The sequence below is a fragment of the Leptonotus elevatus genome, chromosome 14 (genome assembly GCF_054856555.1).
Source record: "Leptonotus elevatus isolate MCC_2025b chromosome 14, RoL_Lele_1.0, whole genome shotgun sequence".
Classification (NCBI taxonomy): Eukaryota; Metazoa; Chordata; class Actinopteri; order Syngnathiformes; family Syngnathidae; genus Leptonotus; species Leptonotus elevatus.
In genome coordinates, this window is record NC_141252.1 from 3745572 (window position 1) to 3771193 (window position 25622).

The window sequence follows — 25622 nt, forward strand, 5'->3', positions numbered from 1 at the left end:
GAGCTGGCGGCCGCCACGCAAAGCTGCAAAAAGTGTCTGCTAGTGATTGAGAGGAATCACCAGAGCATCCTGAAGCTGATGGACATCAGTAAAACACTGCAACACATGGACATGAGCCTCCTGCAGAAAAGAGTAGCCGATCTCCAAGCCTCCTCGCAGGTTAAGATCTCCTCCACTATTCAGGATATTCTGCTTTCCAAACTAAAATAATTTTTACAGTTGAACTTAATTTGACCTTCTCTAAACTCTTGAATGCACATGTACAACTGGGGCAGTTGTAGGATTAAAATCATGGCGGTGGATGCTCATACATGCTGAGAACAGAAAGTTGTCCAAAAAGTAGTGAAACAATTCCATATGTGTATTGAAAAATCTACAGGAAGTCAAATTAAGTTCACCCGTAAAGTCAACTTTTTGTGAGCAATTTTCATATGTAATTGCAATATGTGCGTAGGCCATGTTTAGGGAAGCGACCGAGTGGAGGAAGTGCGTGGAGGCAAACAGCTGCCTCATGAAGCGGTTCGACGAGTCACGGCTGGAGCTGGAGAAAGTTCTTAAGATGGCGGAAAGCTGTCTGACGGAAAGAGGCAACCCAGAGGAGCTGCTAAAAAAGCACACGGTGAGGAATCCAGCACCTACATACTGAACTTTGCCTCAATACACACTCCAGTTTTATATAACTGCGCTTCAAAGTGAACTTCAGGTGTGTGGTTATTAATATCCTTTCTAAAAATAGACCCTGATATGATAGATTCAATCCAAGACAGTGTCTCTCAAATCTATAAGGAGATTATTAGCAGCGTGACTTTATCTATTTATGTTGTGTTTGTAGATATTGTTCCATTCCAACATACTGGCTAGCCTCTAATTTGAGGCAGGCATTTTTTTGTCTTTATTTGAATACCCGAGGGAGGTGTTTATTTTTCTTAAATTTATTATTTTAGGGAGGCTGTTGCTTTTTTTGTTTCTTGCGAGTCAGATTTGTATTTTTAATGTTTTTTTTGTTTGGTTGGTGGATAATTGTTTGATGGAGTTTTTTCATACGTTGATATTTCGGGGAGGTATTTGTTTTTTCAGTTGAGCATTTGAGGGAGGTGTTAATGATTATTTGAGGGAGGCGTTTGTTCCCTCAGTCGTTGATTGTTTGGGATATTTCTTTGTCTTAAATGTAAGATTATTTGAGAGAGGTATTTGTTTCTAACCTTGCCAGCAAAATTAAATCTCGCCGTATTTGTGAGTTCACAAACTCCAGAGAAACAAACCTAACAGACGAATGGATGCTGCAATTAATTATGTTCTCGCAGAATTACTCACCGTTTCCTTGTTGAATTGGAACAGCGAGAGGAGTTTTGTGCTTTTTGGTATTTTTGGTAAAAGATATACCTGACCTGATTTGAGTTTGTTTCTTAAGTTGATTATTATTTGAGGGAATTGTTTATTTGTTGCAAGGTGCTGATTATTTGGGAGGTGAATATCATCTTAATATTTGATCGGATTTCGTTTTTTACATTTAATAATTTGATTATTCGAGTTAGGCATTTATATGTCATAAATTGAGGATTTAGGATCAGAAAAAGTACTCCCATAGGAAGTAGAAACACATGAGGATATTTACTTGAACACATCCCATAATTTGAAAAGGAAATTGAAAGCTACAAGACAAGTAAAGCAGGCAGTTTGTGATTTTGGCAGGAGTTCTTCGGGCAGCTGGACCAGCGCGTCTTAAATACGTTCCTCAAGGCTTGCGACGAACTCACCGACATTTTGCCCGAGCAGGAGCAACAGTCGCTGCAGGAAACTGTCCGGGCTCTGCACAAACACTGGAAGGTGCGTTCACCAAATCAAACTGAAAGGCACCGGAGACATTTCTCTCCTGACTGGTGACTGTTTGCCTTCCTCGTTTTCCCAGGACGTCCAAACCGACGCTCCCTTCCACCTCCTCCGCCTCAAAGTGGAGGCGGAGCGGAGCAAGCTGGTGCTGTTGCTGCAGGAGTGCCAGGCCGAGGTGACCCGGGAGAATCGGCACCTGGCCAGCACGGGCAGCGAGAGGCTTGTCAAGGAGCATCGGGTGAGCGCTCGGGTGATCCCTCTGATGTAGCTTCCTTCTCAGACGAGCTCGCTATGACGATCATGTCCTCGGGTCCCCCGTCAGGCCTTCTTCAGAGAAAAGGGCCCTCAGTCCCTTTGTGAGAAGAGGCTGCAATTGATGGAGGAACTCTGCCAGAAGTTCCCCGAGTGCGACTCTGCTCACCAGACTCTTGACAAGTCCAGGAAGGATTACTCCGAGGTCAGCGAGGAGATTGAAAACACCCATCAGAAGCTAATGCAGAACCCGGACAAATGGAAGGACTACAATGCAAGGTATAATCCCCTAAAATGGCGCTTTTACAAAATATGTACGGAAGAGGTTTAGGGCCAGTGAAGAGAGAAAAATAAGTTTGCCAGGATTCTCACTTTGTTGTCAGAATTCTGACTTTAAATTCTGACTTTATTCTCAGAATTCTCACTTTAAAGTGAGACTAATAGTAGCACTAACAAAGGCAGAATTCTGAGATTAAAGTCACAATTCTCACTTTAAAGTCACAATTATGTTATTAAAGTCACAATTCTCACTTTAAAGTCAGAATTCTCACTTTCCGAGAACAAAGTGAGAATCCTGCCAAACTTTTTCTCTCTCTCTTGACTGGCCCTAATCCTCTTCCGCACATTTCTCTCCGGGTGGGAATTGTTTGAATCAATTGCTGATCAAAATAGTTGTCCAATCATTTCATGATTGATTAGTTGTCGATTAATTGCGACACCTCTAATTCTCACTTTGACCTTAATATTTGTGTTTTGTAACAGATATGCCGAACTTTCTTGCTGGTTGATATCGAAAGAAAGCCAACTTCGACTCCTGAGAAACCGGGCGGGCGATCCGAGAAAATACAATCAAGTCAAGGCTACCATCACGGTACGTTTGCGTCACGCCATCCTCAAAATCAAGCCATCCAGCGCGCCTTCTACCGTCCGCATCACATTTTTCGCCACCTTATCTTGCCGTGCGCTGCTGCAGGAGTTGAGGAACGACGCCGAGCTACAGGAAGGGAATCTTTGCTGGCTGAAAGCCCGTATGGCCGTTCTGATCGAGATCTGTGCCGATAATGACGCCCAGAGGCAAGGAAGTGCCCTCAGCAAACTCTCGTCTGATTTTAAGGGTCTTCTCTTGTCTCTCATAGAGGTGGGTAACTCCTCCAACTTATCACTCGTCGTTTCAAACATACTCTGGGCTAAACATTGACCCCTGAAGACAACCATAGCAACAAAAACAAGTTTGACATCCCTGCCATACTTTCTTGATCATATGCAGCCATGCCACGAAAATATACTCTTAATCATACACCTTTTTAGGCTGAGAAGATGGTCCTGGCGGTGGGTGACTGCGTTCAATTTAGGGAGGAAGTGCAGACAACTTTGGATGAACTTCTCCGAGCGCAGAAAGAAGCTCAGGCTGATGTCTCCAGAATCCTGGATTGTCCTACTGTGAGAGAAGCCCAGCAACTGCTACTCGTTCACCAGGTATTCTCCCACTAAAAAGATACGCACATAAAAAGTTCGCATTGGAAGTCCGAATGGGTCTAAATTGTTCCTCCGTAGCAACTTCTGAAACGCCTGAAACTGAAGAGGAAGGATATTCAACAGCTGATCAGTAGGGGGCAGCAGCTGCAGGCCGAGGAGGGCCTGGGAGAGACTCTGCAGCAGGACCTGCACAGTCTGGAGAACACGCTCAGCAAAATGGAGCAAAACATGGATTCGCAAGAGCAAAGCCTCGAGGTAGGCTACCATTTATTATTCCTGAGAAATACATTTTTTTTATTTTATATGTAATTGATGGTCAGGTCACACTGGCGGCCTGGCAGGAGTTTGACAGCCAGCAGGAGGCCGTACGCCAGTTTGTTAGCAAGGCCCGATCCAAGATGGAGCGAGACCTGAACTTCAGTAGTCCGGAGAGCCTGGCGGTAGAATTGGACCAAGCCAGAGTGAGTCAAACTTGGTTGATCTGTCTCAGGGGCCAACATTCACAGTGTTTACACACAATTTTGTGCCTCAATCGTGGGTATGAATATTTAATGCACAAATCTGTGATTCATCAAAAATGTTCTTACTTGAATTTGTTTTTACTCTTTCAGCAAATTTAGAACCTTCTCCCATGTGTATGCACATCTGATTGAATTCTGATTCATTAGCATACACACAGTTGTGTGTTCAGAATTCACAAATCCGACAGTTAACCCTATAAAGCCTGTTTGAAGTTTGTCAAAGATGTATTCATAAATTGTTTGTTTTTTTAATGCTCGAACAAGGCTTTGATGCATCCTCTGAACGGCAGAGAAATAATTTAATAAATGGTAGCAATTACAAAAACGGCCACCAGGTGGCAGCAGAGCAAAATAGATCAACCAGGGCCATGTTGAAATAAGCTAATTTACCCACAGTTCTAACAGATTTGTGAATAATGATGAAACTTAGCTATATTCTAATGCTAATTGCTGCAAAACGGAAACAGATAGAAATATACTTTTTTCCTGATAAAGAAGAGACTCTAATCTTTCTTTTGGTAGATTCCATGTTTTTATAGCAATAAAACACATATCCTGTGGGCCTTGCAAAATCAGTCAAAATCCAGTAAAACAGCCGGGAGCAAAGGGGGTTGCTTCAGTGAAAATGGCTGCAAATGAATGAGTTGATATGATGCGTTTGGCTTTATAGGGTTCAACGCATACTTTCCATGTGTTTGAGCCAGGTTCTCCTGAAGCAATGTGAAGCCGAAGCCTTGCACATGAACACGTTGCTCAAGAGAGCCACGGAAATCCAGCTGGGCCCAAAGAACAAGACTCTCCTCCTTGAGCAGGCTCGGTCCCTCAGCGATCAAGTGGACAAAGTGGAGGCTAGCCTAAAAAAGGAGTACGCTTATTTCAAAATTGACTTTCTTTTTTTGGGGGGAAAACTTTTGTGTAATGTCTACTTTTATGCTCTAGTGTGAAAACCGCAGAGGAGATGAAGATCACGTGGGATCAGTTCGGAGCCGAGTTTGACGCTTTTTCCTCGTGGATATCTGACAAGGAAAAGCAACTGGACACGTTGAAGGGGTCTAATTTGGCACTTGAGCAAAAGATCAAGACAGTCAAGGTACTCAATAAGCCTCACTGATATTAGTTATCCAACTTCAGCTGGGACTGTGTTGCCATGCGTTCAGGCCGTCGAGACGGAGCTCCAGGAGCGTGCTCAGGTTCCGTCCAGGCTGGAGGCGGACTCCCAGGACGTGGCGCAGTTCGTTTCGTCGGGTGAGGCGGCCCGCATCAAGGCCCGCTTGACCCAAATCGGACGCTACTGGGACGAGCTGAGGGAGAGCGTGCAGCAGCTTGACGGGCGGCTGCAGGAAAGCTTCTCACACCAGCAGAAGTTCTCGCAGAGCTTTCAAGAGGTGCAGTCAAAGAAATTAATTTCAAGTATTTGGTCTCGCAGAAGCTAGGCAGCACAGTGGCCTAGTGGTTAGCATGTCTGCTACGTAGTTTAGAGTTCATATAAGATTTGTGCTTGTTTTTCACAAGATAATTATTTTCTCTTTTTTTTTAGGCGCAAGCATTGCTCTGTGAGCTACAGTCAAAGCTGGAAGATCCAATCAAGACCTGCAGTTCCTCATCAGAGACCTACAGGGCCCTTCAGAACCACATGGTGCTTGATTCTGAACTTTTGTCATATTTTTGTTTGGTTTTCACAAACATCAACTCATTTGATCATTTTAATCAACTCATTTGCTCTCCAAAACGTCTCGAAAGGTTCTATTTTAGATATTGCCATCGTCCCAAAAACATATTTATACAGAAGGCTTTGATGCAGCCTCTGACCTGAAGAGGCCGCTTAAAACAATGGTAGTTATGACAAAAACAGCCAGCAGGTGGCAGTAGAGTATAACGCCCAATTCAAAATCAGTCAAAATCCATTAAAACAGCCCGGAGCGAAGCGGGTTGCTTCAGTGAAAATGGCTGTGAGTGAATGAGTTAAACTACCGTATGTTTCTCCTGCATATCATTCAAAGTCTCCAAGGCTCGCACACATCTACAACACTGCAGTCAAGATGCACCACCAGCCAATTAAGCCACCATCTGTGATTGTAACACTATTAAATTAAGCGTTGAATATACCCAACTGTAACTCTCCATACACTTCAAACGAACTATCTATTTTTTTCATGGCTGATAGCATATTTTACCTGAAAAACACCATTTTCTTGACCTAATTTGGCCAGCGCGCTTTTCTTTTGTTGATATCTGCCATCTAGTGGTACACACTGGTATTGCAACTTAAAACTTATTGTCTGTCTCCCAGGACGTCTCTCAGCAACTGGAGAGGCTGAAGGGAACCTTGCTCTCCCTGTCAGCTGGCACCCGGCGACTCAGCGACAGGGAGAAAGCGGAGGCGACTCTCAAGGCGTTAAATACCAGCTTTGAACAAAACACGCAGGAAGCCAAGATCAAGCAGAGCACTCTGGAGGCCCTGCTCACTGATTGGCAAAGGTAAAAAAAAACAACAACCTTGCGTTTAATACAGTGGTACCTTGAATTATGTTATGAGCTTCCTAGTTTATATATTTTTGGGGTTACGTGCTGTCATATGGCCTTTTGGGCATGGTTTTGTGTGATAATGCTTATAGAGAATTTGTTAAAGAAAAAAAAAGCCTTCTAATTGATTATTTCTCAACATATCTCTGCCAACCTTTTGTCTCGTCGGCTACTCTGGAATGCACTTCTCCAATTGGCTGACACGTTTTATTTAAAAAAATTTCACCAATAAACTCGTAGGGCAGAAATTTCCCGTGGCTTCTAACTTGTAAACTTGTCCAAATTGCTGTGATGTTTCAAACAGCGTCACTTGCACAAACAACACCACTTAAATAGCTCAAAACAAAAACAAACAAAGAAAATTTAATTTAAAAAAAGATGGCGGCCACTTATGTTGCTACTTATATTCTCTTTTATTTTTTATAAAAATGAATGCTCTTTGTTTTTACTATAACTACGTAACAAAAACTATTTGTGTTTTTTGGGGGGGGCTTTAACGGATTAAAGACATTTGAATCCATTTCAATGTGGAAAATAAAATTGCGTCACAAACGATATGGCGTACCAAATTACATTTGTAAGTCAAAGTACCCGCCTGTATGTTATTGCTGAAACTTTTCGTCGCATGCTTCCCACTATTTGGAATGATGGGCTGCAGGTTTGAGAAACAACGCTGCAACTTCATTTCCTGTCTGGAGAGGAGCGAATGTGCCATCAAATCCGAGAGTCGGTGCTTGTCGGCCGACAAAGCCAAACTCTGCATCGAGATGCAGGACATGCAGGTCAATTTCATGCTTTCCCACAAAAACAATCAAAATATAAATTGTAAAATAAATTAATCCAATAATCATTTATTTTCAGGCCTTGCATTCGGAGGTCCAGACTCTGGGGCCCTGTCATGCTGAGCTGCTCTCTCTAGGCACATCACTTTGTTGCAATGCATCGGATGAAAAGGCGAGCCATCTGAGGGAAGAGCTTGACGCCCTGCAGATAAGACTGCATGCACAAAATGAAGCTCTTCCTCAAAGGTATGTAGACACTCATTAGTTCAGAAGGCCACCAGGACTTGAGATACGAGCACTGCTTCCATGCACAGGACGTTTAGTTAGACATCATGAGGAATCTAATAATCGCAACTAAGGAAATTCTGCTGTGGTTATTTTTTGTCTTTCAGAATCCAGGAGCTGCAGAATCACCTGGCCCTAGTGGATCAGTTTGACCGAGACCTTCAGAATTTCTCCCAGTGGAGTGAAACCATGCTTTCGAGTCTACATACAGCTTCCCAGATCAGCATCAGCGACCTGCCCTCGACCAGCACACGAGTTGACGTAAATGAATGATAAACATCTTTGGCTGGGAGAAAATTATCTGCAGCTTTTTGTTATTACAAGCTGAGTCTCACTTCCTCTCGCAGATTAATTTCTTCTCATAAAATTGCATTTTGCTTCTTTCTTGAAATGATTAGTATTACGACTTTATTCTTTGTAGCTCTTTTAGAAAATATTTGAAATTGTTGAAATTGTATTTTCTTTTTTTTCTGTCTCGATTACCCCAACCAATCACGTTACATTGAATCAAAATAATTCCCTTGGCCCGTTTTTTATGTTAGCCTAAAATGGAAATGTGAAAAAATCGAGCGATGAAATATGATGACAAATCTGACATTACAAAAAAGAAATTTAGGAAAAAAAAGACACACCACTTTTTCAATTATTGGAAATGGAAAGAACACATTTTATCACATTAAATTCAGTCTTGTAGTCTACTTTTCATGTGAATAAAAAAAATTAAATTTAAAAAATATCTGGCATTTTAGAACATTTCTGGAAAGAACAAATGATAACGAATTAAATTCAGCCTTTTGTATTTTTTTGTGAGAACTTTGAAATATTGAAAAATCTGTTTTTTCCCCCTAATTTTTATGTGTTGAATAAAAAAAAAATACAAATTAAAAATATATAAAATAAGTAAACATCTGTATAATTTTCATTGTTTGATATTTAATTGGTAATGGGACATAAATAACACACAGATTTTTCCATCACTTTTCCTTGGCAGGAGATCCAGGCGACCTTACAGAAGCAAGCGAGTGCAAAACAGATGTTAGATAATCAGGCGGAGAGTCTCTGTCAATCGTGCGATCCGGGTGATGCGCAGCTCCTCCGTAGCCGAGTGGACGGCTGCGTCCAGCCCTATCTGGAGTCTCGGCACATCATCCAGCTGCAGTCAGAGTGCCTGAAAAAGCTCGGAGCCTTCCGGCAGACGCACAGCGCGGCCACGGCCGTGTTGCAAGGCTTGCGGCAAACGGTGGAGAGTGGCGGGAGCTGGGACCGCGGCCGAGTGGAGGAGCTGCAGCAGGAGCTTTCCGCCGCCGTGCCGGACGTGTGCCGGCTGGAAACGCTGGCCGTCGACCTGGACAGCGGCCTCTGCAAAAGCCACCTGTACATCGGCGCCGAGGGAGGCTCTCGTAAGTCGTGCCGCATGCTGGCCGATTCGCTCAGCGCTGAGCTGGATGCTGTGAGGAACCTGCTGGGGACCAAACAGAGCGAAGCGGAGGCCTTGGGGGCTCTCTGGACTTCTTTTAGACAGCGGAAAGAGCAGCTGCTCAAAGCTGTGGAGGACATTGAAGAAAAAGCCGACCATCAGAGCTTGAAAGAGGCCAGCCTTTTGGCTCTCCAGCAAAGGTAACAGCATGCTCAGGGCATGCTTATTTTCCTTTTAGTTCGTTTTTATTTCGTTTTGAGTTTTGTTTTTTTAAATGTACTTAGTTGTAATTACTTTTCAGGGTTTTCTGTTTTTTTTTTTTTTTAATTAGTTTTGGTCATTTAAAATTGCTTAGTTTTAGTTAGTTTCAGTATTAGCTTTAAAAAAAAATTTTTTTTATGTGTATTACTGGTGCGCAATATTTATTATAAACATCATGGTATAATGAAAAAAAGTAACACATTTCTTACCTAGCGTAGCATTTCAGCCAAGTTAAATGAAAAAGCAGGCCTTTGGAGGCAAATTTGTGGCCTAGAAGCGACGTCATCTGAAGGTGCTTTTCTATTGGCTGCAAAATAAATATACTTGAAATCACATTTCAAATGATACCCAAAGGCTCATGTATTAAACCAATTACCAAAGACTAAAACAAAGGACATTTTCGCTACAATTATAGTTCGTTTTAGATAGTTTTGTAAACATAAAATGTAGTTTCAGCTAGTTTTAGATTTTTTTAAAAGCGTTTTTGTTTTTATTTTTTATGTAGTTCACAAAATGGTTTTCTGAATTTTATTTTTTTGGTCAGTTAACTAAAGTAACCTTGGCTCAGCGTGACTTGAGATATAAGTCACTTGGCTTAATGACGCTCTCTAGATTTTTTAACTTTAGCTTCTTCTTAAACGTCTGCAAAGAACGACTAATATTTGTGCTGCACGGAGAACTTAATGACCACCGCATCCCTGTTTGTGTCAGGCTGCGCTTCTTCAATCAGCTGGAGGACGAGCTGCAGTCCCACCAGCACGAGGAGCAGTGGCTGAGGGACAAGGCCAACCAGCTGACCCAGCGAGACGCAGAGCTAGCGGCGGAAGCCCTGAGGGAAATCAGCCTGCTGGACACCACGTGGGAGGATACTAAGACGCTCATAACAGAGAGGTACTGTGTGGCTACAAGTTTCTACGTCTGAAATAAGACAAACTGATACGTAATAAACTCTCATCTAAAAGTTGAATTTTATGATGGTGAATAATCTTGAATATTAAAATAAAAGAACATAATTTTTTTTGTGTTTAACAGACAAGAGCAGTGCAATGTTCTTGCTGAGCTCACGAGAGAATATCAAACGCTGAAATCCGCCATCGGCGGCGTTATGGAGAGCGCGAAACCTCTGCTTGATATCAGCTGTGTTCTGAAGGACCATGAGGAAACCAAGCGATCCCTGAGCAAGGTCAGACCAAAGTCTAGTCGATCCTATGCAAGCGTCAATCGACAACATAGAGATCTCCCGTTCTTCACATCCCTAGCATGAAGCGGTGAAAACGGAAATGGCCGACAAGCAGCAGGAACTGGACCGCTTTTCCAGCAAAGGAAAACAGTTGGTGGTTGAACTGAAGAAGGTGCCAGAGTGCGACTCGCAAATGGTCAGGAAGGATATGGAGACGCTTGTGGACCAGTGGCTGGATGTACGTTCAAGAAGTCGTTGGATCAGTGATTCCCAAACACTTTGCCGTGGGAAATGATCCATTTTCATTTTTTTTTTTACAATAATATGCTCTATGCAGCTCCACTAGTTTAAACATTCCATTCTGATTAATATTACATTTGCGGCCATTTTGCCACTTTCTGTCGACTGAAGATGACATCACAGTTGCTCAGGCCTCAGGTAACAACCGATCACAGCGCAGCTTCAGAAAACAGGTGACCTGTGATTGGTCGTTGCCTAAGCCCTGAGCAACTGTGATGTCATCTTCAGTCGACGACAAGTAGCAAAATGGCCGCCCCCTGAAATGGATCAAAACGGCTGGATTTTGCTTCATAACTCATATTCCACAAATGTAATATTAATCGGAATGTCATGTTTAGACTAGTGAGGACACATATAACATATTATTGTCAAGTAGGGGTGTTAGAAAAAATTAATTCAGCAATATATCGTGATATTACAGCGCGCAATTCTCGAATCGATTCGATATGCGACCGAATCGATTTTTAAACATCAATTTTTTATGTGAATACTCAACCAAACGTCTTACTTAGGGTTAGGATTCACACATTAAGCATGGAAGAAAGTTATATTAATGGAACATTAAGCCTTAATGTTTTATTTCAGTGCTGTTCAAACATGAAACAGACTGCAACCTGAATTTTCAGATAAATAAATACATTTTCATACAAATCTTACAGTGTACATGTACAAGTTTACAGATTAGTATTTTCTAAATTTGAGTAAAAACAAAAAATCGCAATAATCAATTTATAGATTTGTATCGGGATTAATCGGTTTCAAATCGAATCGTGACCTATGAATCGTGATACGAATGGAATCACCAAGTACTAGGCAATTCACACCCCTATTGTCAAGAAATGTTTAAGGTTGACTTCCACTTAAAAAAGAAAAGGAAAAAAAGTCTGCACTCTAATTCCACACTGATTTTGATTAAATAGGTCACATCAGATCCGTATATAGAGAGAGTTTGGCCAACTCGGTGTCAGCAGGGTAACAACATGGCGTCCATTTGTCATGTGACCAGCAGTTGACCAATCACAGAGTTGGCCAAACTTTCTCTATATACGCATCTGGGTCACATGACCTGGAAGCTATTGCGCTAAAATGCTAAATTTTACGTATCAAAATTCATAGAAAATATTGAGAGATGTGAAAACGAGAGTTGATTTTATATGGTGGGCACAGTTTTGTGGTCCCACGCTAATTTAGAATCCACAGGTTACATGACCTGGAAGCTGCTGAGCTAAAATGCTAATTTTTTCACATGAAAATTCATAGAAATTATGAGCGATGCCAGTAACGTATAGTGATAGGCAGAAGAAACAAATGCTCTTCCACTCGCCGACAACCGAGTCTGCCTGGCGCAGGTGTCGGAGAGGGTGGACGACAACCTCCAGCGCCTGAAGCAGACGTTACTGCTATGGGAGGACGTGCGGCAAATTGCGGACGACGTCGAAAGCTGGGCGAGCGGCTGCGTGACAGAACTGAACGAGAGCCTGAACAACCTTAACGACAGTCACAAGGTGTCAGCGAGGCTCTCTGCGCTTCAGGTAACTCGAAATAGAGTCACATTTACTGTCTATCAACAAATAAGTGGACAGTAAATACAACTGTAAAATGGGTCATAGGAAAGGTATTGGCCGAGCTTTTGCGGATATGATCCAATTATCCTCCCTGCTAACCGCAACAACAATTATGCGTCACATCATCAGGAACAAATGGGCGAGAAGGAGCTGAGACTTGAAAACCTGCAGAGCAAAATGGCGGCGCTGAAGAGCAGCAGTCAAAGTCAGGAAACTCCTCCAAAACTGCAAGTAGGTAGACCTGTACAGAAGAAAACCTTCCGGATCAGCGCTTTACAATCTTTCCTTCTTCTACTGACCAGTTTCCCAAAAGGAAGGTTTTGATGAATTGGCATTATTAAAAATACAACTTGCATGACGCTAAATGAAAGTAAGTGAAGGATGTAGCGAGCAGTGCTGTCGCTCGTTTAGTAACTGTACTTTGTTCGGGGGCAAAACCCACAAAGCCTTTATTCCATATCGTTACAGTTGCTGGAGAATGACCTGAGGAAGAAGATGGACTCGGTTCAGAAGCTGCATGGGCAGGCGCGCGGGAACCTGACGGACTTCAGCGGCCAGAAGAAGCTACTGGAGGATTACATTGCGCAGATGTCGGCTTGGCTTAAGAGCATGGAGGACTCCTTGGTCTCCTCCCCCGCTGGTTCGGATCCCGAGGACATCTGCCGGGTAAAGGTGAGATGCCCCCAACATCTTTCCTGGCAGCGTGCGTCTTCTTTACGTCATCCCATTTTGTCTTTGTCCATTTTTTTTTTTAATTAGGAACTTCAGAAAGAGCTGCAAAACCAGCAGGGAAGCATCGACTCCACGAGAGAAAGCCTGAACAACTTGTGTCGCAAATATCCTTCGGAGGAGCTTTCCGGTTTGGGTTCCGCGCTCACCGAGCTCATCAAGACTTACGAGTCTGTGAACCAGGTCTCGGCCAGGACTTTGGCGTCGCTGCAGAACTGTCTTCAACAACACTTCAATGGTGAGACACGTGATCACTGGAAGCTGAGCTTATTTCCGCTTTTAAATCTTGTTATTTGATCCGCAGATCTAGTTCAGGAATTCCATCGCTGGCTTGTGGAGCAGAGGGAAATTGTCAAAGAATGCTGCGACCGTTCTGGAGACACTCACATCGTTGAACGCAAATTACAGAAACTGAAGGTACGGTGAATCCCAGTTTACGCTAAATTATCGCTTGCCTGGCTGCCTACAAATATACTCAACAAAAATAGGAACACTTTTGTTTTTGCTCCCATTTTTTACGAGATGAATTCAAAGATCGAAAACTTTTTCCGCATACACGATATCACCATATCCCTCAAATATTGTTCACAAACCAGTCTCAAGCACTTCTCCTTTGCCGAGATAATCCTTCCCACCTCACAGGTGTGCCATATCAAGATGCTGATTAGACACCATGATTAGTGCACAGGTGTGCCTTAGACTGCCCGCAATAAAAGGTGCAGTTTTGGTTTATTGGGGATGTCCAGGGACTGACTGCTTTTCTGAGTCCCCCAAAAAAACTAAACAAAAATCCTGCATCCATATTTTTTTTGAGTAAATGTGATATAGCAAACAAAGAATCACGAGGGAACATTGTAAAATTGAAGGCTAAACTTATGGACCGAAGGCAATCCCATGTTGGTGTTTCAAGACTTGCTTTTCTTTTTCAGGGAGCCACAGAGCGCATGCAGGAAGGCAAGGTGCATCTCACGCAGGTCTGCGAGGAAGGCGAGAAGCTGCTGCTCCATCTCCCCAAAGCCAACGCCGGCCAAGTCCAGCAGCACCTGTCCTCCATCCAGCAAGACTGGGACAGCTTCGTGGAGCAGTGCAGGCAGAACCAACAGATTCTGGAGGACAGCGCATCCCTCATGAAAGGGTAGGAGGAGGGCAACCCCATCCTGAGTGTGTCTAAAAGGCACGTTGCATCTAGGGCTGGGTTGAAAAAAAAACAAAAAACGAATAATCGATATCGAATCGGTTTTCCTTTTTGAGCCTGATATCGATTCATAAAATCATGAATTGATTATTTTAATATCTCTTTTTTTCCCATAAATTCATAAGAAAATAAGATGATAAAAATAAAATATATTTTTTAAGGCAATTTTTTTATCTGACTGTTTTCTTGAAATTTGTTGTTCATGTGAATTTAAAAGTATTTTCTTACACAAACTCATTTGCTCCCAAACGTTCTATTTTAAATGTTTCAAGTGTCCCAAAGATGTATTTATACGGTTTTTATGTTTTTTTATTGCTAGAGCATACAGAAGGCTTTGATGCAGCCACTCAACAAAATTTTATTTGGGATTTGTTTGGGAGTTTTTAATCATTATTTTATTTATTTATTTATTTTGTTTTTAATCATGCCCTTGATCTTCATAAGAAGAATTCATGTTCCATAATCAATCAATATCGATTGAATTGAAGCGGATCGAATAGAATCGGGAAAAATCGAAATAGAATCGAACGGAACCCTTGGGAATCGAATCGATTGAGGAAATTATAATCGATACCCAGCCCTAAAACAATAAGTACCATTAACTGTGGCGCGTTTTCTTAGGTTTGAGGGTCGTTTTAAGAAGCTCAAGTGGTGGTTGGAGCAAATGGAGAAGAGGATGACCTCAGATCTGCTAGAAGCCAAACAACGCGGTCCTGAAAAGGCTTTGCTCCAACAAGTGGAGGAATATCAGCAGGAAGTACTCAAAGAAAGGTGACCATTTGGAATTTTTATGACCACTTTTTACTTTAACTTTATTTGTGCTGCTTCTTAATTTGTCTACTTGATGAATACTCAATGTAAATAACAAAAATATGACATGAAATTGCTCCCTATTTGGAAAATGGGGCAAAAACACACAAAAACTAAAATTTGAGTTTAGTCTAGAATAAAACTTTTAATTCAGTCAATAACAAGGAAGTACAAAATTGGCCAAAAGTAGCCATAATGTAGCCAAAATATACAATTTGATGTTGGAAGTGCCAAATCAGACAAAAATCCTCCCCTGGGAAATTTCATTACATGTGCATTAACAGAACAGAACAGAAAGTGGTTACAAAAATGAATTGAGGTGGACATGTCATTTTTCTGATTGCAGAGATTCCTTTGAGCGCTTGTGCCAGGAGGCGCAGGCCCTGAACGAGGGCGGGCGGGGCGACGGCAGCGAGACGCGCGTGTCAGCTCAGCTGCAGTCGCAGCATCAGGCCTTGCTGCGACGCGGGCGCGACAGGCTGCGAAGCTGCCAGCTGACTTTGCAGGAGCAGCAGGCCTTCGAGGAGACGCTACAGGCCACCTGGACATGGCTGCACGGAGTCCAGGAGCGTCTGGCCTCGCTCAACAGCACCGTCGGCAACAAGGAGACCCTGGAGAAAAGGCTGGTGCTTGTACAGGTCAGACCAATCAGATGCTATGACAAAAACGTGAGGCCTGGATTTGCTGATGATTTTTTATTTTATTTTATTTTTTGGTTTGTGTGTGTGCGTTGACTAGCCCAAACTTCAGATCTGAAAGCTGCGTGTTGGCAGGTGACTCACCTCACTTCACAACAAGCAGCAGTTTTTGCAACATAATGACATTAATAATAATAATAATATTTTTTTTTTGTTTTTTGAAAAATAGTTTTAATTAATTGGCTAATTAGTCAGTTATTGGAATTTTATTCTGCCAAATATCAGAATTGGCCTTTTTGCAACACAAGACAAAGATAATGACATAAAAAAGAAATTGGAAAAAAAACCTGCTAATTTTCGTGAATTTTTCTCTTTATTTAAATAGTTTTTATTAATCGGCTAATTATTCAGTTATTGGAATTTTACTCTGCCAAATATCGTAATTGACCTTTTTGCAACATACGACAAAGATAATGACGTTAAAAGAAAATTGGCAAAAAAAACCTGCAAATTTTCATGAAATTTGTCTTTATTTAAACATTAAAAAAAAACAATTTTAATAATCAGCTAATTATTCAGTTATTGGAATGTTATTCTGCCAAATATCGGAATTGGCTTAAAAAAAATCTACATTGTAGCATCTTAGAGTTCTGGAAAAAGAACCTAAAATCACAAATATTTTCAGCAAGTAAGTGAGGATAGATTAGGTGAGTTCACAAACAGTAATAAGTCATTAGCCTTGACATTTTCCTTGTTTTTCTACTAGGATATCCTGCTGATGAAGGGCGAAGGCGAGGTGAAGCTCAACATGACGGTTGGAAAAGGTGAACAAGTCCTCAAACACAACAGGATGGAAGGGCAGGAGGCCATTTGCTCACAGCTTCAGAGTCTGAAGGACGCCTGGGCCAATATGTTGATCGCCTCCATGAGCTGCCACAGGTAAGGAATGTGACGTTATGCACAAAGGACACAACCATGCCTAATAGCACCGGCGCTCTATTTCTATTATTCTGCTACTGTTTTGTCCTTTTACAACTTCCTTCTTGACAAATGCTAATTATTCCAACGTCAAAATATGCAGCGTGTTTATTAGGGCTGGGTATCGATTCCAATTCTCTCAATCAATTCGATTTTGATTCACAAAAGTTCTTAAATGTCAAGGACGTGATAAAAATATTGTCATAATTCTATATACTATAAATTTTAAAGATTCTGAAATTTCTAAAAGTGCAATAAATCAGGTCTTCCATAAATGTAAGAAAATAAATACTTTTCAATTCATGTGAACAGTAACTTCAGGAAAACTAATGTAAGAAAAAAAATACCTTTAAAATTCTATTTTCTTACGAATTTATGGGAAAAAGAGATATTAAAATAATTGATTCATGCTTTTATGAATCGATATCGGGCTTGAAAAGGAAAATCGATTATTCGATTTTTTTGAACTCAGCCCTAGTGTTTTGGACATCTGGGCAACTTTTTCCACATTTGCCAAAAGAAAGTCCCATTGAAATTGAATAGAGATCTTTTCCAAATGTAACTTATCCTTCTACTTTTTCACTTATGTACCAACAACTAACCGCTGATTCAGACAGTTCCATCTTCAAACCGTTCAGCTTGGAAAGCATTTTGTCACATTCCCCAAATTCACGCATTTTCATTATTTCGTATTTTTCATGACAAAATGCCCTAATTAATGGAGACATTTGATGAATTGACCTTCCACATTTCTTGAGCAATTCAAACCATTCCAACTTCAAAATGTACAGCTCATCTATTTAACTCTGTTGCCATGTTGCTAAAGTCTCAATTTCCACAAAATTCCAAATTCTCCACATCAAAATTCCCTACCTATTGGGGACATTTTGCAAATGTACTTTTGTCTTTCCAAAATTCTCAGCCAACATTGGAAAAATTCAGCACATTCAGGCTAATGTTTGTGAAATTCCAAGAATTCCCATTTTTCCTCAGAATTCCATTTGAGAAAATTCCCAAATCGCTGGAGACGTGCCAATTCACATTTCGACAATTCAATCCATGCTGTTCCACAACATTTATATGCAATTTCTGGAGAAAGTGCATGTGTCTAGTGGTCAAATTGGTGTCCGCAGTCGACTGGAGTGGACGGTTGCCCAGTGGAGCAGCTTCCAGGAGAGCAAGAACCACCTCCAGCAGTGGATGGAGTCAGTGGAGCAGGAGGTGGGCATGACCCTCCCCCAGCAGCCCGGCCTCAAAGAGAAGTCCACTCTCCTGGAGCGTCTCAGAGCCATCCAGGCCGACGTGGACGCCCACGCCGCCGCTTTGTCACGTCTTACAGACAAGGCCGTGGAGCTGTACGAAAAGTCTGCAGACCAGACTTTCGGACCTGAGTCACGGGGGGAGCTCAATGCGCATTTTGCCGATATCTCAGCTGTGGTCAAGGTAATTGGAAAAAAAGCTTGATAAGTCACGTAATATACGATTTTAACTCATTTGCTCCCCAAAACGTTTTAATATGTTCTATTTTAAATTCTGACATGCTCCCAAAGACGTATTTATAGGTTGTTTATGTTTTTTTATGCTAGAGCATAGAGAAAGTTTCTGAATTGAACGCTTGAAGCAATGGTAGTTACTACAAAAACGGCCAGCAGGTGACAGCAGAGTATACGAGATCAACCAGGGCCATGTTGCAAAAAGCTCTTCCCCCACTGTTTTAAACAGATTTGTTAATAATGATGAAACTTAGCTGTTTTTTAATGCTAATTGCTGCAAAACGGAAAGAGATAGAAATATACTTTTTTACCCGATGAAAGAAGAGATTATAATCTTTCTTTTGGTAGGTTCCATGTTTTTATAGCAATAGAACAGAATATTCTGTGGACCTTGCAAAATCTGTCAAAATCCAGTAAAACAGTGGGGCGCGAAGGGGGTTGCTTCAGTGAAAATGGCTGCGAGCGAATGAGTTAAGGGAATGTGTTATTGGGCTTTGGTGACATTCAATGCCATTGACGGCTATATACGTCAAAGATCCTGGTCTGGCAGTGAATGAGTTAAAGATGAGATCCACTTATTCGTACTTCAAGGGCAAAATCCAGTCCATGCAAAGCATCGTGTCCGAGCATGAGCAGTACCTGGACGCCGTCAGAGACTTCAACGATTGGCTCATCTCTGCCAAGGAGGAACTCCAGCGCTGGTCTGACCTGTCAGGAGACTCTGCCTCCATTAAAAGAAAGCTGGCCAAGGTCCAGGTAAGCGTCACCCACAATCGTTTCGTTTGTGACTTAAAGTAGATCAACAGGTGCATGTTTTTGCGGGAACCTTTATTTGTTTCACAGGAGTTGCTGGACTCTAAGCAGCGAGGCCGAGAGAGGCTCAACCGGGTGCAGAGGTGCGGGGCAGCGGCAAGAGATCACACCGGCTCGGGGGGCTACGAGGCCATCGAGCGCGAGGAGGCGGCCTTGCTGTCAAGCTGGGAACAGTGGGAACGCGCAGCACTTCAGACCCGGGCCAGCCTGGAGACCGCCCTCTCTCAGATGACCACCTCCGAGCAGGAGTTCAGCAGTTTGTCAGCTCAGCTGGAACAGGACATGCAGGACTTGGGGCGTCAGATTCACGACTGGCGTCTTCGACTGGGGCAAGCTGAGGGGAAAACTGACGGAGAGGAGGCGGTTAAAGGCTGGCAGGCTGCAAAGGTGAGTTTGATGTCCGGCGCATGTTACAGCCGCAGAAATAAAAACGTGTTTGTCCTCAGGACACGTTGGAGGAGCTCGTCAAAGCCGAGCCCATGTGCGATAGCCTGAAGACGCAGCTCAACGATTTGTGCCGCTTCTCCAGAGACATGGCCACCCAGTCTGAGAGAGTTTCTGCCCTCATTAAGGAATATAACAGGTACTGAGAGATGCAGGCTGGTCATTTTACAGTGAATTTCCATGGGAAATGAAGACGTGGAACTTTGGAAATACAGTGGACCCAAGCGCTATACAAGGGGCCTCAGGTGCTACTTAGCTAGCTCCCTAGGTGCTCGTTTACCTGCTAGGGAGCTAGTAGCTAACTGGCTAGCACCAGGGGCTAAAGCCAAACTGTGGCAGGGTTTTTACTTTGTGGAATTGGATTTGCCACCTCTGTAGATGGATGAATTATCAAAATCGTTCAATGCTATTTTTCTGCTTTGCTCCTAGTTTGAGTCTCCGAGCCACCAGGGAGTGCCAGAGCAAAGAGAAGGTGCAGGAACAGGCATTCCGCTCGGCCTATAGGGAGTTTCAGCAGTGGCTGGTCAACACCAAGATCAACACGGCCAAATGCTTCGACGCACCCCAAAATCTCTCTGAAGCCACGTCGGGCTTGCAAAAGATTCAGGTTATTGCTAATTGGGTACTCTTAGAAGGAACACATACACGACTGTTGGACTTTTTCTTTTTTTGGGGGAGGATTAACTTAAAATGCCCTTACAGGTGAACTTAATTTGAGTAAACACACATGCAACTATTGAATGTTTCAATAGCCAAATTATTGCACAACTAACTGAACTTGAAGCTAACTTCCAACATTGGAAGCTAAAGTCGGACGCCAACACTGCCGCTAACGTTGGATGCTAACATTTAACAGTTTAAAGAAGGTCAAATTCAATTCATCTGTAAAATTTCCCCCAATAAATTTCACCTGAATACCCAATATCCGTACATTTTTGTAAGTGCTGTTGTGTAATTGGTAAGTTGGTCTATCATCATCATCATCAGGAGTTTCTAAGCAACAGAGAGCTGGGTCAGTCCAAGCTCAACGGCGTGGTGGTCACAGGCGAGCTTCTCTCCATGATCGCGGCCAAAGACAAAGTGGAGTCGGTTCGGACAAAGACCAGTAACGCTCTTGAGGACTGGAAGAACATCATGTCCAATCTTCACAACCGAGAGATTAATCTACAAGTGAGCAAGGGTCAGGGTGTCAGAAGAGTTGCAAAAGAAGTCAACTGACTAGACAAGAGTTGCTGCTTTTGCTTTCAGAACCTGGTGTCGCAGATGAAGGACTTTGAGGCCAGTGCCGAGCCTCTTCAGGAGTGCCTGAATGTCACCGAGATGGTTGTCCAAGAGAGCAGCACACGGCTGCACGATCTCCCGGCCAAGAAGACGGAGCTCCACAAACTTCAGGTAGGCACGCTGGAAAATTGCTCACCTCATCCTCAGCCACCATTTATACCTCAGGTCAGCATTCCTTCCAGATAATATTTGAAGCTCATATTAGAATGGACTTTAGAAGCTAATACTGGAGCTAATGTCAGAAGTTAGTGTTGAAGCTAACTTTGGAAGCTACTGTAACAATGCAATCTAATGTTGTTCTTTCTTAGCTCTAAGGGTAGAGCTAAAGTTAGAGGTAATGATAAAAGCTAACCTCAAAAGCTAACATTGGAGTTAATGTTGGATGCTAACTTGAGAAGCTAATTCCAATTGGAACCTAACATTGGTGGCAATGCTAATGTTGAAGCTAATATTCGAATGCGAGCTTTAGGCTTCAGTGCCAATGTTCCAACATGAGAAGCTAACGTCAGAAGCTAACTTTGGTAGCTAACATAAGCGGTAATGTTGACGATAACATTAGAGGTAACATGGGAAGCTAATATGGGAGGAAACGCTGGACGCTCATTTTGAGGCTAAAGTTGAAGCTAAGCTCTGAAGCTAATGTTGGACCACTGCTTCTGTCCAGATTGCTCTACCTGCCTGTCAAACGCTGCCCCTAATCCTCACGTTGGTGTTGTTCACTTTCTTGCCATGTTTTAAGTCCTCTAACCCTGCTTTGGAAACGCTTGTCTCTGTGTCTGCTTGCATGCTTTCTACTATAACCTGCTTGTGCCCCTTCAGTCTGTGCTGGAGGAGCTAGCCTCCCACCAAGTCCAGCTGAGCAGGCTAAAAGAAAAGGCCCAGCGGCTGTTGGACGAATACGCAGCCGGCAAGGGTTTTGTGCACCGTGTCTCGCAGCTCTCTGCTCACTTCCTAGCTTTAACAAACCTGACCAAGGTAAAGTCTTGCAATTGTTGATAATAATAATAATAAAAAATGCAAGTTCTTACAAAAAAATAAACAAATCTATTTAGCTATCTATATTATTTTAATTTTAATGAATTGTCTTAATTAGTGTTTTTTGTTCAATTAACTTTATTTTTTATTTTTTACAGCATTTCATTTTATGGTTAGGATTAGGGTTGGTTTGTTTATTATTTTCAGTAGTTTGCTTTTGTTTGTGCAAATGTAAGCATTGGTGTAGACATTGACGTTCAGGTTTTTCAGGTTTATGTGCTTATGTTTATGCATTTCTTGCCTGCAATCATCTATATTATCTGTGATTCACATGCTTAAAAAAGTGAAAGGTATTTCTCATTATCTAACTCTTTGCATTCAATAAATATGGGTAAAAAAGAAAAGAATAAAATCTGAACATTATGAAGAAAAAAGGTTGCAATTATAAGAGGATTAAATTGTAATTTTATGAGGATTTTTTGGTCCCATTTTGCAAGGATAAAAAAAACTGAAATACGTCAGAATAGTATGAGGAAAGATGTCGTAATAAAAAAAAAAAAACAGGAATATTATGAGAAATGTGTGAATTTCAAGAAGGAAAAACATGAAATTATGAAGATGAGAAAAAATGTGATTTTAAGCAAACCAAGTTTCTCTTATGTCAGACAATATTTCTTATTTTACAATTATTTTCACTCACCAGGAGAAGGCGTCGCGGATTGACCGCATCGCGACCGAGCACCAGCTGTTCAACCATGGGCTGAAGGAGCTGCAGAACTGGGTGGCTGACACCAGCCACATGCTTCAGTCCTACTGCGCGCCCACCTCTGATAAAAATGTCCTGGACAGCCGGATGATCAAGCTGGAGGTACAGCAAAGTGATTGACTACTGATTACGTGAACAGAAATAGTGACAAAAACGTTGTTTTAGCTTTTTATGGCTGTTAAGTAAGTATTAATTATACAAATCCCAATGAATTCAGTTGAACCTGTGGGTGAGTATAAAGAATTGAGTAGGTGAATAGTGGCATAGTAGCCACATGCTTTCATCATGGGACCCGTGCGATTGACTCTTCCAGGCCTTGCTGACCGCTCGCCAGGAGAAAGAGATCCAGCTCAAGATGCTGATCACCAGAGGGGAGTCGGTTCAGAGAAACACCTCGGGCAATGGTGTGGCTGTGGTCCAGGAACAAATACAGGAGCTGAAAGATTCCTGGGACGCTCTGCTGTCCGCATCCATTCAGTGCAAAAGGTTAGAAAAATCAATACCGGTAATACTTGATCCATACCAGAGGTATGGATCATATATACTTAGATACTTGTGTACAAAAGTTCAAAGTGGAAGTATTATTCATCTGCTTTACTAATGCGGTTCTACTTTCGGATTTCTTCTGTGAACCAACAGCCAACTGGAAGCTTCTCTGTCCCAATGGACCAGTTACCAGGAGGATGTGCGTCAGTTTGTGAGCTGGCTGGAGCACGTGGAGGAGAACCTGTACCCGGCTGATAAACAATGTCCAGAGATGCGAGATAAAACTGCTAATCTCAGCAGGGCCAAGGTGAAACTTTCTCAGGAGCGTTGTCTCGTGCAAATATAGAACCTGACACATCACTTTGGCGATCAATGCCAGTGGCCCCTCCCAAATGAAGATCTCATTACATAAAATATGCAAAACCCCTCCCACTTTGTTGCCACATGAATTGTTGACCTCGCGGGAAAAAGACCTCCGCCTCCCTCTGCGAGGCTTTTTTTTTTACTTGACTTTAATTTATTCTTATTTTTCTTAATTTGTGTTTCTTAAGTATTCAGAAAAATTAAAAAAAATAGTGCATTATACTTTATTTTGCACAACTCATTATTGTTGAACTTTTACCAAAAATATAAACAAATAAAAAGACTAAATATGAATAGAAAACCTACCAAAATTGTTGTGCTGTATAGTCATATAAAAAAATAATAGCAACTGTGATGTCATTTTCAGTTGATGGCAAGTGGCAAAATGCCTTCCCACTAGGACTGAACAATTTAGAAAAATTATCTAAGTATGATTTTTATTTTTATTTTTTTGCTCAATATTGCAGTTGCAATTTAATATGTGATTATTTTTCTCAAGGTCCACTTCTCATATAATTTTAACAGACACAAGGTACCAATTAATCTGTTACAAATTACAATGCTATGTAAACATGTGGATTGCATTTATTTAAATAAATAAAAATATATAAATTAATCTGTATTATAATGATTCGTAATCATGTGGATTGCATTTATATGAATACAAAATTAAAATATACTGATATACCGAAAAGAAAGCTTACCGAGCGCCAGAAATTAAGCAGGTTTTTTTGTCTTTGCGATTTAAAAATTGCATTCCACTACATTGAAATGTTGATTTTTAATTGGACTACTTTTTTAACCCCACTGCTTATAACCGAGCCTTGCTGTGATTGCAGCTGTTGTATGAGGAAGTGCTCGGCCACGACAGCCTGCTGGCCACCATCGTGGCGAAGAGCGCGAGCATAGCCGAGAACTACGTGACTCAGCTGGAGCTGCAGGACCTGCAAGAGCGCTACAACGGCATCAAAGACAACGCTATGGTAACCGACAAACCTGTTTTTCGTGAGCTCGAACGGATTAATTAACGGCATTGCCATTCCTTTGAATGGTGAAAGTCCATTTGCGACCTAAAGAATGAAAATACGTCAAGCAGTACTGGATGGATGCCACTTGTTTTGACCTCAGGGGGCCGTTGGCAAAGCGGAGGAGCTGGTGAAAGCTCATGAAGAGTACCAACAGGGCCTTCAAGCATTTGAGGATTGGCTGGAACAGGAACAGGAGAAACTGGGCTGCTACACTCAGCTGGAGGGAGACGTCGATATGCTGGAGGAGACGCTCCAAAAACTGCAGGTAGGAAAATCTTCAAGTCTCTTAAAACTGTGAATTTTTAAATGCAATTTGACAGGATTATTTTATTTTTTTTTACCACAGGAACTCCAGCTGCACTGCACCGAGGGCCAGGCTCTGCTCAACACCCTGCTGGTCAGCCGAGAGCTGGTCGCTTCCTGGGGGCCGCCGCAGATCGAGGACCGAGCTCTGGAGACGCAGCAGCAGGAGTGGAAGATGTACCAGGCCCGGCTGGCCGACACCAGGGCTCAGCTCAACAGCGCCTTGGCCAAACTCCGACAAATGGAGCAGAAGTTCCAGCGTCTGGACAGCTGGCTGAAGGGCATGGAGACCAAAGCGCAACTGCGAAACCACCGCCGCTCCGACCGCGCCACCAAAGATGCCCAGCTCCAGTTGATAAAGGTCCGTGTTCTCCGTTACTTTGTGCGGCTTTCTTGTGGCATCGCTGATGTTCTTTCGTCATGCAGACGTGGCAAGAGGAAGTGCTGGTTTATCAAGAGGAGATGGAGGGCCTCAGTGTTTTGGCCCAGCAAGTTCTGGATGAGACCCATATTAGCAGCCGGATCAGTACCAGAGCAACCCAGATTACAGCCCGCTACCACGCCTTGCTCCTACACTTACTGGTAAACTTGACTTTTTTGGTGTTAATGTGAATGTTTTGTAAATTTGAAACACCACCGACAAGTGCTATTAACAATCTTAGAACATTTGACTGACTTCAAAAAAGTCGCCGGCACAACATACAGTTAGTTAATGTACCAGCAGAAGAATGACTCTTCTTCTTGATTTGTGCCTGCATGACCACATTATGCTGCCTCCTAGTGGCCAAAGCCGGCACACCAGTAGGAGCACCATAATGAACTGGTTCGCAGTGTTAAATCATGATGCTCAAACTGTTTAATCAATTACATTCTATTTAATTGTTCTTACTCTGTTTTGAGTAAGCTGAGGTGGGCAAGGCGGCTTTAT

General features: G+C 42.3%; 1 protein-coding gene across 6 annotated transcripts in view; it reads left to right on the forward strand.

Annotated features, from left to right (window-relative positions):
• The window catches only part of syne1b (spectrin repeat containing, nuclear envelope 1b), a 104233-nt gene that overhangs the window by 24419 nt on the left and 54192 nt on the right, over positions 1-25622 (forward strand). For 5 of the 6 annotated variants that reach the window (XM_086095349.1, XM_086095348.1, XM_086095352.1 and 2 more), the window contains 46 exons: positions 1-159; positions 455-619; positions 1693-1827; positions 1910-2068; positions 2153-2361; positions 2845-2953; positions 3056-3220; positions 3391-3558; positions 3637-3813; positions 3879-4019; positions 4784-4944; positions 5019-5169; positions 5237-5464; positions 5617-5715; positions 6370-6557; positions 7261-7384; positions 7464-7630; positions 7777-7930; positions 8661-9286; positions 10059-10238; positions 10380-10530; positions 10607-10765; positions 12177-12359; positions 12522-12623; positions 12861-13064; positions 13152-13359; positions 13426-13538; positions 14051-14256; positions 14938-15087; positions 15473-15764; positions 16531-16703; positions 17876-18185; positions 18827-18991; positions 19079-19435; positions 19495-19631; positions 19922-20099; positions 20480-20662; positions 20741-20884; positions 21593-21748; positions 22452-22616; positions 22828-23000; positions 23154-23307; positions 24203-24346; positions 24492-24656; positions 24738-25055; positions 25121-25276. In XM_086095349.1, coding sequence (XP_085951475.1) covers positions 1-159; positions 455-619; positions 1693-1827; positions 1910-2068; positions 2153-2361; positions 2845-2953; positions 3056-3220; positions 3391-3558; positions 3637-3813; positions 3879-4019; positions 4784-4944; positions 5019-5169; positions 5237-5464; positions 5617-5715; positions 6370-6557; positions 7261-7384; positions 7464-7630; positions 7777-7930; positions 8661-9286; positions 10059-10238; positions 10380-10530; positions 10607-10765; positions 12177-12359; positions 12522-12623; positions 12861-13064; positions 13152-13359; positions 13426-13538; positions 14051-14256; positions 14938-15087; positions 15473-15764; positions 16531-16703; positions 17876-18185; positions 18827-18991; positions 19079-19435; positions 19495-19631; positions 19922-20099; positions 20480-20662; positions 20741-20884; positions 21593-21748; positions 22452-22616; positions 22828-23000; positions 23154-23307; positions 24203-24346; positions 24492-24656; positions 24738-25055; positions 25121-25276 — 8511 coding nt within the window. Of the gene's footprint in view, positions 160-454; positions 620-1692; positions 1828-1909; positions 2069-2152; positions 2362-2662; positions 2719-2844; positions 2954-3055; positions 3221-3390; positions 3559-3636; positions 3814-3878; positions 4020-4783; positions 4945-5018; positions 5170-5236; positions 5465-5616; positions 5716-6369; positions 6558-7260; positions 7385-7463; positions 7631-7776; positions 7931-8660; positions 9287-10058; positions 10239-10379; positions 10531-10606; positions 10766-12176; positions 12360-12521; positions 12624-12860; positions 13065-13151; positions 13360-13425; positions 13539-14050; positions 14257-14937; positions 15088-15472; positions 15765-16530; positions 16704-17875; positions 18186-18826; positions 18992-19078; positions 19436-19494; positions 19632-19921; positions 20100-20479; positions 20663-20740; positions 20885-21592; positions 21749-22451; positions 22617-22827; positions 23001-23153; positions 23308-24202; positions 24347-24491; positions 24657-24737; positions 25056-25120; positions 25277-25622 lie in introns of those variants that run through there. The other variant, XM_086095351.1, reaches the window with a different exon arrangement.